The sequence below is a fragment of the Eurypyga helias genome, unplaced genomic scaffold, assembly GCF_000690775.1.
Source record: "Eurypyga helias isolate BGI_N326 unplaced genomic scaffold, ASM69077v1 scaffold7004, whole genome shotgun sequence".
Classification (NCBI taxonomy): domain Eukaryota; kingdom Metazoa; phylum Chordata; class Aves; order Eurypygiformes; family Eurypygidae; genus Eurypyga; species Eurypyga helias.
Window position 1 is genome coordinate 20,725 of NW_010245617.1, and position 15,933 is coordinate 36,657.

General features: G+C 41.3%; 1 protein-coding gene across 1 annotated transcript in view; it reads right to left on the reverse strand.

Annotated features, from left to right (window-relative positions):
* LOC104508487 (poly(rC)-binding protein 3-like) overlaps positions 1–9,265 on the reverse strand; it is a gene marked incomplete at its 3' end in the record, with an annotated part of 29,409 nt that extends 20,144 nt beyond the window's left edge. Inside the window, exon 1 of the mRNA XM_010150133.1 lies at positions 9,126–9,265. Coding sequence (XP_010148435.1) covers positions 9,126–9,203 — 78 coding nt within the window. The remainder of the gene's footprint in view (positions 1–9,125) is intronic.
* Positions 9,266–15,933: the final 6,668 nt, after the last annotated feature.

Here is a 15,933-nt window from a genome sequence, read left to right on the forward strand (position 1 = left end):
TTTGTTCCTAAAAGAGTAAGGAAGAAGTGTACTCCTGAGGGTTTTGTCTTTCTACATCTGCAGCAGAAGAGCCCTAGACCTACACTAACATGCCTGAAGTTTGGTGAGAGGAATTTTACAGTCGATGTCAAATTCAGCCTCAGCGCAGGTCAGAGAGGAGTCTGATTTAGCTGTCCTAGCAAATAATTGCCTACTAGACTACACGAGTAACTCTTGAACTATTTGCCATTTTCCAGTGCTCAGGAATATAAGCTAAAGGTAAGTATTTATGATGAATTTCAGACTGATATACTGACTAACCATCTACAGGTAAACAGGGTGGGAAAATAAGTGATATGATAACAATTAGTGGGTGTCATATAATCACATTTCAACAGCTGATCAAAATGCAGTGCAGCACAAAAGAAGGAAAAGTTATAAATGGGGCAACAAAAGCTCAGAAGGGAGAAAGACAGATCCAAGGCAACCTGGCAGAATGATGCCAGAGCTGAAAGTACTACCCAAGCTCCTTGGCCTCAGCACAGAAACACCTGAAGCAGATACGCCACAGCAACCGTGCTGGGTGAACAGAATGCCCCCAAAAAGCTGCAAGTGTGCGCGTGTCTCCATCCACCAATACATGTGCGCACATACACGTTTATATATTTGTGTGCGAAGTCAATACGTACACACAGGCACCAGAGAGAGAAACTTTCCTTTGAGAAATGACAGCAATTTGGAGTGCCTATCCTGAGATTCATCAACGGGGCCTGAATTTCAGATTGTGAGGCGTACCCAGCCCAGGTAATACCTTCCAAAGGGCATCTCTCCATGTGGCAGTATCTCAAGTAGCACAGCCTCACACTTGGGCTCCAACAGTATAATTCTGGAAAACCCCAGGAAAATTTGAACTGTACGTGCTGCTTTCAGATAGCCTGAAAATAATTCTTTAGCCTAGGAGACTGAGCTGATTTATGTATATGATTCTCTTTAGTATCCCATTGCTAATAAAATAGATAAAACAAGAGGTGAACCTCAACAAGCAGCACTGGAAGACTGCTCAGTCTCAATGAAGTGTATTGCAACCGCGCAATTGGTTGCAGAAAATTTTAGGAAAAGCAACGGTAAAAACAGGCGAGGCTTTCTTTCATACTGAAATGCAGCACATACTATTATTTGCACATCTCTCTCACATGAATGGGACGAGTTTTACTCTTACTGGACGCTTGGTGAGCAAAGCTATTTCTGCAGTTTTTGAATCAACTGTGGTCAGCTGAGGGCAAAGCAGCACCAGCAGAACAAAAGGTGGCAGCAGAGGTGTCTGTGACCCAACGGTTTTGCAAGGCTTTTTAAAGTGCTAATGACTAAACAAAGATATAAAACAGGCTGAAGAGAAAGCTATTTCCTAATCATTTATCTGGTGGGCCTTCTGAAAGAAATTAGTCATGTTAAGAAAACAAAAGGCTTAACAAATGGTAACAAACCTTGGTTTTAAGATTAACCTTTGATCTATAACAGAATGTGTGAAATTCCACCATTTTTTTAAAGTGCAAGGCTAGTTTAATAATTACTGTGTCCCAGGAAGCCAAAACAAAACAGGCAGCTAGCTACTCCAGGACCATATAAAAGCACAAGCTCTGCTTTATTACCATGGGACATGCAGTTTCTAGTACCAGTGCTACGGGGCGAACGGAACAGTCACCTCACAGACACACTGAGATGAAGCTACATCTGGCAGGGTAACACATTTAAGAAATAATATAAAAATATATACTTTCATCCCCAAGCATATGACAAAGCACAGGCCACATCCTAAAGCCTGCAATTAATTCAGGCAATACTTTGATTGCATACATCTACCTGCTTTCTATGAGCAAGGGTGAGGCGGAACCTGTAGGACTGGACTCTACCAACAAAAAAGCCTGCTAGAAAACTATTGAAAGGAAAGAAATTCAGCTTTCCATGGTGGGGAAGCACATTTGTCACAAGACAAGGAGGGATCCTGGCAACAGCAAACAACATCTGCACTGATCAAGTTTTCTAGACCAGCACTAGTTGACTTTCTCCCACCCATAAAGAGGCATAACATAACTCAAGACTCCGTCTTCGCCGCCTTCTGAGGATGGAGTTGCCAACCCTTGCATAAGCTCATGAAGATGCTTGCATGGAAGACCACAAGTACATGTTCCATGAAGTTTTCTGAACAATGCGTTTGTATGGAGCACACAGGGCATGAGCATTTTTCAAAGGCTGGAAAAAAGCCTTAGTCAGTTTTGGGAAACATGATATAACATGTCTACCTCAGGGAACAAACGGCTGCCTCGGATAAACCAAGAGTCTGATTTGTGTTGTGGGATTATGTGGGTTTAGCCTTACTGGCACGGGAGATCTCATGTTCCTAGGTGATGCTTCAAGTAGTCACTGTTTGATGCTAACAGCCCTAATTTAGTAAGACACTGCAGTCCAATCCCTTACTGAGACAGATCTCATGCTAACAAATGTGGAAACCTGAAATCATAGTGTTTTCGATGGAAATGCCAGCGTTACGAATTTTCCGCAGATCCATCTAACATTTTTTGGGCACCTGTGCCAATGTGCAATTCTTATTTGCTTTTTGATAGCAGACGGGTAACCAATTTACATTCAGTTTCACACCAAACCTCCCAGCCTTCTTCCTAAAAAACAAACTAAAACCCAGATCTGTCCCTTCATTTGTCCCTCCACCTGTGATGTTGAAACAGCAGCGCTAAGCAGGGTATGTGTCTTCTGAAATCTCAGCTCACTACAGCTGTGGACCGAGGAGGAGATTCTATTTGGCAGACGTGGGAAAATTCAGCTATAGAGATTGTTTTGGGGTACAGACAGTGCCCAGGGGCTGGGGGAAAAAGATCTTTGTCCTTTCTATTGATTTTTTTTTAGGCTAGTGAGAAACTGTCAGCTGTTAACACAACCACGCTACGTGGAGATCCATCCTGTCGTGTGTATTTGCATGCAGAGTTTTGTTCCATGACCAGAGCTCTTAGGTACCACAGTAATGCAAACAAACAAAACAAGAACTATAATAGCAATAGGCAGGACAGTCAATCCTCATAATACCCTGACAGCATCCGTGGAAACTAGAAAGAACAGAACAAACACTGGCTCAGTTGGCATTTCATGGCTTGGATTAAATTACTGACAAGGTGATTCTTAAAGCCATTTTGTTGCATGCTACACTTTAATAAGTAAAAAATAAAAGAAAAAATGAGGAAGGAGAAGGGCATTACTTTCGTGACGGGGAAAAATAACTTCTGTGCTTCCTTTACAGTCTTTCAGAGGGCAACTAAGTGGGCACACAAAAGTGGCTCCTAAAAAATCCCGGATGCTGGTACTGTATTGTCTAACTGATGAAAGAGGTAAGTTTCTCCATGATTTTATTCTGTCTTTGGGCCATTAAGTGTGAGCAATTACCTTAATGAACCTGAATCTTCCTTCTTTTTCTTGTAAAAAAAAAAAAATTATGTACAACAGGGAGTTGGACTAGATAATCTCTAGAGGCTCCTTCCAACCCCTTCCACTCTGTGAACCTGTGTGAATCATGAAACAGTCACCAGCATGTCTGGAAGTCACCACTGAAGCTGGATGCAAGTCTGCTGTAACCAGTCCTTCCAGTGCTGCAAGGCACCCACTGATCCTACTGAAACCACTGGGAGACAGAATTCCTCAGGGCATCTAAAATTAAGATGCAAGCACTTGAAGTTTACTGACTAAAATTAAAGCATTCACAGGGTTTTGTCTGCTCCTGAACATCTGACTGCAGGCACATCTTTCTAATTCAGTACTGCTGAAACTATGAGAAACACGTAATTGAGAAAATGGTATCAGGGAAGGAAAAGGTCCACCAAGACATCCTTCCTCCACCAATGCAGATTATACGTTCTACATAGTACATGCGCTGCTCTTCCTCAGACATGTTTAAAATCTGCTTAGGAGACTTCCAGAATCTCATAAACATCTCAATAGCAGGAATTTCTCTTAGAATTCCCTTATTAGGGTTTATTTTCAAAAATATATTTTATCCCATTATTTCCAACCACAAGGACTTTTATCATTCAAAATAACAATAGACCCATTACACTCGTATTTCTTCTCTCCAGGTATTCACGAGAATGTCTGAAGAAAGCTAGACACTGTCTCCTCAGCCTCCTAAACTTCGTTATTTTTCTGCGAATTCCCCATCTGTTCAGTCTTCATTATCCCTCACACACACGGTACCTGCTGCTGAGCACGGAACCGCAGGTGCGGTTGTGCCAGAAGAGCAGGAAGGTAATTACCATCTCTGCCCCACGATGTACCAACACTACACACCCCAAACTGCATACGCTTTTGCTGCAACTGCTTTCCTCTCCAACACAGCATATCCCAAATGTGCCGCTTTCTAGACACTGCCCCATCTGAAGCCTTTCTGACTTTTATGCTTTCCAGATTTCCTCCTCTCAATGAACATGTATCTTTTAAATTGCCTTCTCCAGTTAATTGCCTTAACTCTCCAATTTACACCTCTCGGTATTTGGCAAGAGTCCTACTTCCCTGCCAGTTTTCTCTTCCCTCTTCCATCCTACCTGTAAATTATTTCCTTGCTATCCCCAACCATCTGACTTCATTAATCCATTTTGTTTTCTATTTCTGAACTCCTTCCCCTTTCCCTAAAAGATTCCTCAGATTCAGCATATTAGTATATTCTACTTCAGTTCCTCACAAACTTCACTGCCCCCAGAACAGTTTCACCGACGCGCACCTCCGTGGAGTGCATTTGGGCATGATAGGTTTTTGAGAGGAAGCAGACTCCTGCACCACCACTATGAAATGGAGACAAAAAGTGATTCGTGACCCTGCTGCCCTTTCCATGCTGGCACATTTGAATATTTTCTTACGTTCCATTTCATGGGCCCAGCTTTTAAATCTCCATTAAACTGCTTTCCTGAAATTTAACATCTTTCTACCAGCACAGTCTCTTTACCATCCACATCTAAAACTAACCTTTAATGTTAAGTCTCTAGGGTCTTAACCTGTTAACACTGGCTGTGTACAAATCCAAACGAGTTCAAAGTCATGTAATCATTATCCAGTATAGCCAAAGTAGGTGATTTTTCAGGAGTTATTTCTTTCTGGGCATGAACTGACCAAAACCTAGAACAACAGCACTGCAGTTGTCAAGTACTAAGGTTTGTTGGGAGAGACCTGTGGGCAAGGCTATGATTTTCCTGTCTTCCAACCTCAACACCTGTGGCAGTAAGCAAGAAAAACAACAAGTCATGGGAATAAAAAGTTCAGCAAAAGGTGAGCAAGTAATGAAAAGAGAGAAACATCAAGCTCCAGCAAAGACCCCGTAACATGAAGATAGCCCCCGAAAGTTTGATTTTGACAAAAACTAAAAAATAAGTGAAAGGCATGTTTCTTCTGGAGCCTGAGCTCTGCCCCTCCTCAGAGAGGGCTCTGATAGGTGGGGCCTGTTTGCCCCTGCATGCACACATACTCAATCTATGTTCCACAAGCCTTTCAAAAATGTTGAACTGATCTGTGTAAATGCTGCCGGTTTTGCCTTCGCTGGAAGCAGAAATCTTCCAATCCCTGCAATATTCTAATCCTGCCCAGAAACTCTACTTTTAAAGCAGACAAAGGTAATAAAATATCCGTGCCTACTCACATCTGTGCCCTACATGGTGATTTTACTTAATTTCCTTCAAGAATCAGCAAGAATTGGATGGAACATGAAGAAGTAGGGCAATGTAAACAGCCACAGCCCATATTCCCTGTTCCTCTCTACTGATATGCATGAAACAGCTTTATCCCTTATTGTGGTGCATTTTTCACATTAATAAAAGATGAAAATGCATCTCTGCATTATTTAATTTACTCTACATATCCAACTCCTGCACATGCCTCGAAAGGGTGTTTAGTTCCTGCCCTCTCCAGAGCATCATTCAGGGAATTCAGTTAAACAGGTCCCGGGTAGCAGAGGCCGCAGTGCCACAGCAGCTTTTCGGGATGTGTTCATTTACGTTTGACTTGTCCTTAAAAACCTCCAGTGACAGATGCTGCGGTATGCCTGGGCAGCTTCCCCCCTTCCTCACACATCCTCAGAGGAAGTTTTTCCTAATTTTGCATTTAAAATTCCCTGAAGACAGAGGCAGCTGCTCCTCTGTGGATGTGAAGAACATCCGAGCACGGCCCTTGCAGCGTACTCCCCAACACCTGCCCTCTGTAATTCACCACCAGAGAGTGTGAGAAATGGTTTGTGCGGGCTGCGGCTTCTCTTCAGGGCTGGGACACCATTGTTACTTTTCTTACTGATGTAACACAGCTCAAGATGAAAATTAGGCCTTTCATCTTAGCCCATCACACCCCTCTGGCTCAAGAGGGCACCTTTCACAGCAGACCCTGGAAACATTCACCCTGAGCTTAACCTTTCACACCTCGCAGCCATTAGCTCTTTGCTGGGCCCACACAAACCTTTTCCCTGCTTCCACAGATTAAAAAAAAAAAATAAAAAATTGCTGCTCTCCCTTGACATCACATTTTCTACCCTGAGAAAACAAGGCTGTGCCTTGCCTGGTTGCCAGCCAGCTGCTTCCCAAACCTCATTGCACTGTGGCGGAGTGGCTGAGCCGGTCCTCCAAGGGGCCATCCCAGCCTCCTGGGCAGGAGGACACACAGAGCCCCGCAGCTCAGCTGGGCCCACAGCTGCTTCCTTTCCCACAGCCAGATAAACCAAAGGAGCTGAGGAGAGGTGTCCTATCTGCTGGCCCTGAGTTCTCATGGAGCTCAGGGCTGTTCCCATCTCTTTTTCTTTCACCTGACACTAATGATACTTCTGATTTTTGCTACTTGTTTTGTCTGTTGTTGTTAAAGATGCTCTTTTATTTCCTACCCTCACACAGACCTTCCCTGTGCAAAGGTACACCAGTAAAAAAGATTTAGAGACAGAGTTAAGGTTACTGGGGACTTCCCCTCATATTTCCATGAAACTCATGAATAAATAAGTAACTTCAAAATGATCTTACTCTAAAGTAATCTAACTGAATCCAGTTTGCTACTGTTATTTTTAAAAAACAACCTTTCAATTCTCATCTTCTCTACCAAGTTATGACTGGTTATTTACAGCCCAAGCTCTGCTTCAGTTAATTGTTTTGTTTAGAAATACTAATTAGAGAACAGCAATTTCAACTGATGTCATTACCACGGCAAATCTTAATGAAGAGCCTAGAAACAAGTTTCTTCTTTTTTCAGCGGCACATTCAGCTTTCAGAGTGACCTTCTCACACTGAACTCATATTGACTGAAACATCTTCATTCCTCAATGTTAGCATTTCTAAATCATAGAAATGACATCAAAGAAACCATAAGGGTCTGACTTTTATCATCAAAATAAATTCTGATTTACTGTACTCTTTGCAATACTTAGGCACAATAGGGTACATGATTAGAACATAGTAGAGGTAACCGTATACCCATTGTGCCTTGTTAACTGAGGATGCATGGTACACTCCCACTTAAAATTTGAACTTTGTAGCTTTTATGGGTTTAATTTAGACCCTTGGGGCTACACATGCATTGAAGATTGCACACATAATATCCGGTACTGTTAAAAGTGGTTGCACACACAGCCATATTTCTGATTACTTATCTTTTTTTTCAGAAAAAACCCTACCCCACAGTTTAACTAAAATTTCCCGAAAATTATGAATAATTAATTTTTGTTTTAATGGCATAACTCTGAAAGAAGCAGAGCAAAACACACCTAAGCACATACCCACCAAGATAAGGATGTGTTCAAATCCTTTTCTGGATTGGGACCAGAATCAGGTAGAAGCAGCCCCTAAGACCTAATTTTCAGTGCAGACATGCGCACATATTTTAGGTGGGTTTGGTAAGAGAGACAGTTAAGCAATTTTTTTGACAGATCCCCTACTTAAGATGCACATTTTACACACCAGATGCCTGCCTGAAGCTGAATATTTCAGAGAGGGGGAAAAAAAAAAAAATCAAGCAAAATGGATAATTTCTGAGAAAATACGTAATTTGATCCGGCATAACCCAACTTCTGATTTTTTTAATTTGCAAACTTAAACTGCACCCCCTCATACTTCTTAGAGCTCCACTGGTAAAATACAGACAGAGATACCTTAGTCTCCTATTTGTGCTGCGGATATATCGCATGTGTGTTCATGCCATAGGTTGAAAGCATGCACTGTTTTAAAATGTAAATGTATTTTCAATTATTGAACTAGATTTCAGGAGTAAAAATGCTTTTTAGATTTATATATACAAATTTGATTTCTAGAACTATACATGCATATATATTCACTGTCCCTCGTTAAGAAACAGCCAAATCCATCTCCTTTATATAACATTCATTCATGAATCCTAGAATTGCCTGATGTTGCCCGACGCAAAAAATACAGACAAACCTATGAAACGCGTTTTTTAATTAAAAGCCCATTCTGTGATCTGGCAATGCGAACTAAACGGCTATCAGGCTGTTAAGTCTGACAACACTGAATCGGCACTTTGTCTACAGCACAGATTTCACACTCATCTGCATGCTTAAGCGCTGCGCTGGACAGAAACAAACTGCCAGTCAACCTTCCAAAACAAACCCGCAGGGGACCTGGGGGACTGTTTGGTGTATCAGGGGGTTCGCTCTAATAAGATGCTACGTTGCAGTAACGAAGAACTATCCCACTTGCATTCAACAGAAATTCTGTGGCAATTATTTCACACGTGCCAATGTTCTGGTACCTTAAAAAAAACCCCTGCAGAATCCAGCAAACGATGAGGCGGACGAGCCGTATGCAGGTCAGCCTTAGGCGAGGGCCCGCACATTTGGCTAACTATCAATGAAAGGACCCTTTTTTTTTTGCCGCTGGATCTGCTCAAAATGGGCTCGTTACAAGCAGGGTTTGTTCCCATGAACTCGGGCTGCAGTGCAAACTTAAATATGATGCCTCGAAAGGCAAGGGGTGATTTTTCGGTCACAGCAATGGTGCTTTTGACTCAAGTCGGAGGAGCAGACCCTCTGTCAACACCGCTGGTAGGCTCTGATGGTAAATGCACACACTCGCTCAATACACAGGCAACCGCTGTGGCAACAGTAAATGCTTCACCTTGCCATGCATGAGAAGGCGTATGGTAAGCGTGACATTGAGACCTCCTTCAGTCACTTTTGTGTCCTTCGTGTTCATCCTGGACTTGTATCTTCAATACTTGAAAGCAGCTTTGTTTTTCCTTTTTTTTTTTTTTTTCTATTCACTTAACCTATGAAAACAGAGAGAGAGAAAGAAAAAGTACCATTGAGTGGCTGAAGCTACTCTGAACTGAGAATACCATGTTGTACAAACCAATTAACATTCCTCCCTTTGATATTCTGGACTACAGTTTAGTGCCAAAAAGGCTCTTTGATTAGTATCCCTCCCCAACCAACTCCTTAGCCCATCACCAATTACGAGACAAACTCCCTTTTGAAACCTGAAAAATTCTCTTCCTGTATTTAAAAATTGAAAGCACAACAGAGTCAAATGCAGTGTTTTCTTCTGAACAGCATTTTTTCTCTTAACCTTTGTGGTATGTATATGCAATATATAATAATAATATCATATACTATATATGAGATATATATAATATATAGATATGCATTTTCACATGTGACTTGCGGTGTTTTCATTTTTCTCTTTGTTACTACCTCCTTAGATTTTTTTTCCTCTCTTGCAGAAGAGGTATTTTTGTTTTCTCTCCAGCTAGAGAGAAATTAATTCTGAGCCTAAACACTGATCCCTACCAGCAACAGCAAATGACACGTTATCAAAGACATCTGAGTAACTAAGAGCACCTTGCTGCTGTAAATCTGGGCACTGTCTGACTTTGGTTTTCTCTACCAGGCCCAGAGGTGGCTCAGTCCCTCAAAGGCCAAAGCTGAGCTTCAGCCCTAAGTAGAAGGAAGATTTTTCTTAATTCCTAATGACAATTTGCAGATTTTCTAAGCCATAAATATCCTAAAATGCTAATGAAAGCTGCAAGGGCTGGGCTTTGAAGGGATAAACAAGGTGCATTATGAGTTTACTGATACAAGGACATTTATCAGTACAAACAAAAATGGGGGCAGGAAGGAGTATTACACAGTGCAGTCCGATTCCACAGTAGAGAAGGTGTAGAGACTCATTTAGTTTTGTCCCTTTCAGGCCCGCCTTACACAGCATAACCCTCCAACTTAAACTGACATCAGGCCTCTCAGTAACCATCACTTACTAATGTCAACCCTATGAGCTTCACATGTGCCTTAAATCTGCTGTCATTTCCCCTTTTTACACACTTTGTCCTCTGTGCTTTATCTGAAGACCACCCCAGCAAGCAAGTCACTCCTCTGATGGCTGATGCTTCTCCCGTCAGCCTGAGCCTGCTGGTGGCCAAGCCACTCCTGACGTTTTTGCTGCTGGAAAATGCACTGGAAGATTCATCATTCATGTCCCACAGGAGTAGTTAGAACCACAGAGAGTTGCTGTTTCTCCCATGACTGCAATAAGAAGAGGCAGACATGCTTGAGGAGGAGACATGAAAAGAAAGAGGGATAAAGAGCAACTTAAACTCCTCCCCCCTACAGGGAAATTCATTAGTCGCCACCACAGAGCAGTTCCCATCTACCTGCTCTGTTGCCAGACTAGATACAGGCTTACAGTTGCTATGGCCTTTTACTGCTGTGATGCTGCTGAAGTATGATCACTTTGGGAAAAACTTAGGAAGAAAGCCTTTTCCCAGACAACAAATCTATCCCCATCCAACCCTGACCTTACCCAGATAAAATCAGAAAAAAAAAAAAAAACCAAAAAACCCCACCAAAACTGTATTTTTAGCTATTATCTTTTGGGTTCTTTTTAAAAACAGAGGTTAAAAATAAAAATCCACTGCAAATATTGCTAAAAATATCACTGCCATCTAATCTTTTGCAGGATGTTGTCTTTGCCCCTCCTCCCAACAAGCTCAAACTCTGGCACCTGATACTGAGAAGCAGAGCAGATGTCTGAGGGAGGGCTGAGAGCGCATATGCGCCTGCAAGGAGCTAGGCAGCTGTGTGAGATACAAAGGGAATGAATTCAAAAAGGCAACCTCACATGGTAAGGAAGAATACGTGAAACCTATACATACACCACAAAGAAGGAGTTTTTACTATGTCAGGTTAGTTACAACTGCCCCGGTTGTCCTGAGAGTCCAAGTATTCGGGTAAAACATTTACAGCTTTGTAAAGTAAACCTACAGGACTGCTGTTTATCTGAGCAGTTCAGTTTTAAAGACAGATTAAAATAACATGCATTCTACTTCATTATTTTTAACTAATTAAGGCAAATTTTTCCACAGGCATCATCACAAACACATGCTGGTCTAGATCTCTGTGTGATGGAGATGCTACATCAAGGCACAAGGAAGAGAATGGCTTCCTCTACAAAGCCTTCTCTGAGCCAGCAATACATCTACATATTTACTGCTGTAATATATGAGCATATCATGATTATTTAAACAGTAAAATAATTTCCCTCTCATTTGCAAAATCAGCATTTTGGACAATATACTGCTTCTGGCTCTCTGTGTGAGCAAAAGAAGGCTAAATACATAAGGGTTTCCTGTCTTAAGCTCTGCGTGACAAGGTCCCGCAGCTACTCTGGGGGCTGTGAGAGCTGAGTGAGATCAGACCAAAAAAAAAATTAAAAAAAAAAAATCAATGTGTCACACTTTTCCTGATGCCAGAGGAAAGTCAGGGGACTCCCCAGGTGAGCAGAGAGCATCGTGCAGGCAGCTGCAGTCAACGACATGGCTGCACGTTGGGAGCGAAGGTTTGTGTGTTTTACCCTACCTTCAGCAGAGTGGGCAGTGACAGGAGGATGGCTGGACAACACCCTCCTCCTCACCTTGTGACTCTGGACCAGAATTCACAAAATCCAACAGCCAGGGCTCTGCAGCTCCAGGTAATAAGCAGAGAAAAAATCATGCCCAGGGATCAAAGGGAAGTAAATCACACCAGATAGATCTTTGCCTCCCATCAGACTGCTAGGAACTAAGCGTGAACTTTTGAGGACATTTCCACTGCTGTTTATCATGTAAAAAGTGGAAGTTTCTCGTTAGGTAGAAAAAGGCATCCAAATGCATTAAAAAGATTTGAAAACTCCAATAAAATTAAAATGTAGTCATGCAAATACCTTTTATCTATAAACATGTATTTCTATACATTTTCTGTATTAGCTAATCCAAGTTGGCTGAAAATGGCACGTCCTATCTGCTCACTATTCACTACATTAGAACCATCAATTTTCTAACATGGCTCTTCAGGAAGTGTTGGTAGATTAAGCGACTGAAGCAACAAGCAGCTAAGCCACGTGTTCATCAGACTACTACAAAGAACACCACAGTTCCTCAAGGATTTCACTGCATTAATAAAAGCTAAAAGATGAGCTATACAGCCAAAGGGCAGTGACAGAACCCCACACCCCCACACGGAGGTTAGGAATCCACGTGGCTGAGGGGTAGTGCAAGATGGCTGTCTGAAGCCTGAGACATGAAAAGACAACCTCATGGCTCCCCTTCTTCCTACCCCCATCAAGCCTAGCAATCCCTTCCCAAGAAAACAGGTTGATCTAGCAATCCCTTCCCAAGAAAACAGGCAGACCACTGCAGAGAATGTGGCTTCATAGTGCTTAAAAAGAAAATAAATGTATGCTTTAAATCTCCGAGCTGACCACTTCAGGCATGCAGGCCAAGAAAGCCTTTGACTCCAGAGCAGGCAGGGATGCCCAAGATGAATAAAATCACCATAATGCCAAGGTTGATATCTGTCAATTGATCTCTAAGTTTAAAGTCACAATAAATTATTTGACATCCGTGAATCTGCCAAGAAAGCTACTCATCTGGAAGATCAAGAGGAATGAGAGGGAGGAGAGGGAGAGTGTGCACAGGGTGAAATGGGAGGGAGCTACACAGTCAGAGATGGGCTGGAAAGGGATGCAGAGAGGAGAGAACGAGAAAGGGAGGGAGAAAGAGAGATGAAGCTTCAGATGGCCGATACAGAGAATAATGCAAGAAGAATCAATGTGAAAGTAAGAACATTCAAGGAGAAAGCCTGCAAATACATGAGATCTTGATCGTATGGTGGTTAAACCTGCGCCTGTCAGGAAAGATGAAGCTGGTCAGAGCACCCAGCACAGCATTCCCTGTGACTGAGACTCAAAAGGGACTCTTGAACCTAATTATGGTGCTTTATCACCATCAACAGAAAGATGTAATTATGGAGAAAGCTAGGAAGAGTCTACAGATAAAATTTAAAAGAACACATTCCAGTTCTTTCACCTAACAAAGAAAAAAAAGTTATAACAAAGAAAAAATGGTGGAAATCAGTGAAATTCAGCAGAAGCCATGCCCATTTTAAATGAGGAAACTTAATCTCAGTTATCTAGTTCCAATGTATCTGTAGGTTTGGAAAAATGAAAACTTCAATAAAGGAAACATAAGAACAGCCAATCTCATAGGAAATCTGTCATTCCCATAATATAGGGAAACATCCCAAAGGAAGGGTAGCTAAGCAGATGATCAAGGCATAGGGATGGGGTCAGGAAAAGACAGGGGCTGAACAAAGAGGCTAAGACATAAGAAGAGTAGCCTGAAGATGAACAAAGAATTATCATGAGTTGTGAAGAATTGGAAGTTGGACAGTAACACACCGATGTTATGAAGAAATAGTTCAGAGACTGGTTTATTTAGCAAGAACTCCCTAAAATAAAAGTGTTATTACCAATAAAAGAAAAAAAGATAAGAGTGAACAAAAAAGAAGGGAGAAAACTGAAACTTTGGAAGCTGTGAAAAGGCTGTAGCTGAGTTCTCTTGATCAGAAGCCTCCAGGTGGAATGAAACCTCCCAGGAATTGGAAGCAGCACACTGCCAAGGATCACGATGAGAAGAAAGGACCTGTGCTTTCAGCAGAGCAGAGTTCTTTGGGGACAGCTTTATACTATTTACATGATTTTTAGCCTTTCATTTAAACTAGAGGGAATGTAGGAAAAGAGACTGAAGGGAATATAAGAAAATTATTATAGGACAAGAATCAATGACATTATACATATGAATTGACACATTCAGCCATATATGTAAGGTTTAAAATTAAAATTAATGTCTGCCACAGAAAGGTTCATGCTATAAAATGAGGAAAAAACTACTTTGCTTTCAAGTTCTTTGATAAGCTAAGCAGTCATTATCTATGGCTTTTCACTTGAAAGTAACATCTCCAGATGTCAAAGAACTGAGCAGTATAATTATACAGAAAAACACTGGCAGAAGTTAAAAAAAAAAAAAAAAAAAACAACCACCAAAAAAAACCCAACCCACAACGCCCCACAACCCAAAGTGAAATCAAAAGCAAAACCTGTTCCAGTTGTATTATTTCATTTCAAGGAACCAAGGAACTTCTTTTCAGAAATGGTGAAAGTGGTAATGATCAGCAGCTACTTACATTCCCAGCTGAAGCAAAAGGAGGAGACTGGGCATTTGCTAAACATACACTTCTTAAGGTTCTGTGTCAACTGAAGGATGAAGACATCTACTGTTACTAAACCGTATCATTGTGAGGTTACTGAGAACAAAAGGCTCACAGGATGCCCACAATAACATAACAGTAATATCAACAACAACTCTTCAAAGGATTTCTCTCCCAATAATAACTATTGAGAAAAGGAGAAATCATGCTTTGAAACACTCCGGTTTTATACGGAAGCCTCACCAGCAGAATCTGATTTAAAAACAATAGCTAAGGAAGCAGGTGCAGTATTAACCTTTCTACTTCACCAGTTCCATCTCCCAAATTACTAGAGAGGACTGCACACAGTGAATGAGATTATACATTTTATTCACCTCCTTATCATTTATACCCCAAAATAGATTTAACGTTAATCTGTAACTCTTTAATGAAGTGAACAAGATCTGCAGAACCTGGCTCCATTAAATCACCATATTGTGGCCCATTTTAAGTAAACTGATAGTTGGGATGAATTAAAAAATCCAGAAATTAAAAAAATTAATTCTTTGTGTTAGCAGAACAAAGCAGGTGTGTGCGTGTCAGTTGGCAAAATGGGCTTTCACTAAAAAGACAAAATTTAAACAAGCACGAGAGAGAACAAGGTTTCGGGAAATTCATAAATCACATGTTCAGAGATCTAAATAACAATAGCAATTAAAGCACACAAACAGATATACAAAGATCTGCTCTACAAATAAACTGCTAAAATATTAGCTCAGCAGTCAAAGGGGATTAAAGAGCAGCACATTATTCCACCGATTAAAAGCTACCAATGGAAGATGGTTATACACCTTAGCAAGCCAGCAGCTCCTTTTACTAATTACTGAAAAAAAATCTCTGTATCTCTGATGTGCTATGTGCTGCAGTTACTACAGATACCTGGAAGTAGTAGGCTTGCCAAAGATGTGAAACCTATAAGGAAATAACAGACTGAAAAGAACAGAAGAAAATCTTTTAAAGGCAAAAGCAAGCATAAAAACCTGCAAGACTCCGTGAGTGCTGCTTCTCAAACATAATTTCATGACATATGTAAAGCAGTACTAGTTTTTCCTTGAGGGATATGGTTAATGCTATTTTGTCATATCTACAGAAGGAGCTGCCTTTGTGTTCTCCCTAAAACAAGAAAGGCCCTTACTATACGCAACTCCTTGAGGTATATGGTTAATGCTATTTTGTCAAAGACCCTGTCCTATCTACAGAAGGAGCTGCCTTTGTGTTCTCCCTAAAACAAGAAAGGCCCTTACTATACGCAACTGAGGTAGTTGCACCTCACTTGCTGAAGATTACTAGGTGTCAAATCATCTTTGAAGAGAACAGCTGAAGAGTAGAGTCTCATTTTTTCTATTCTCGACTGACGGACATTTACC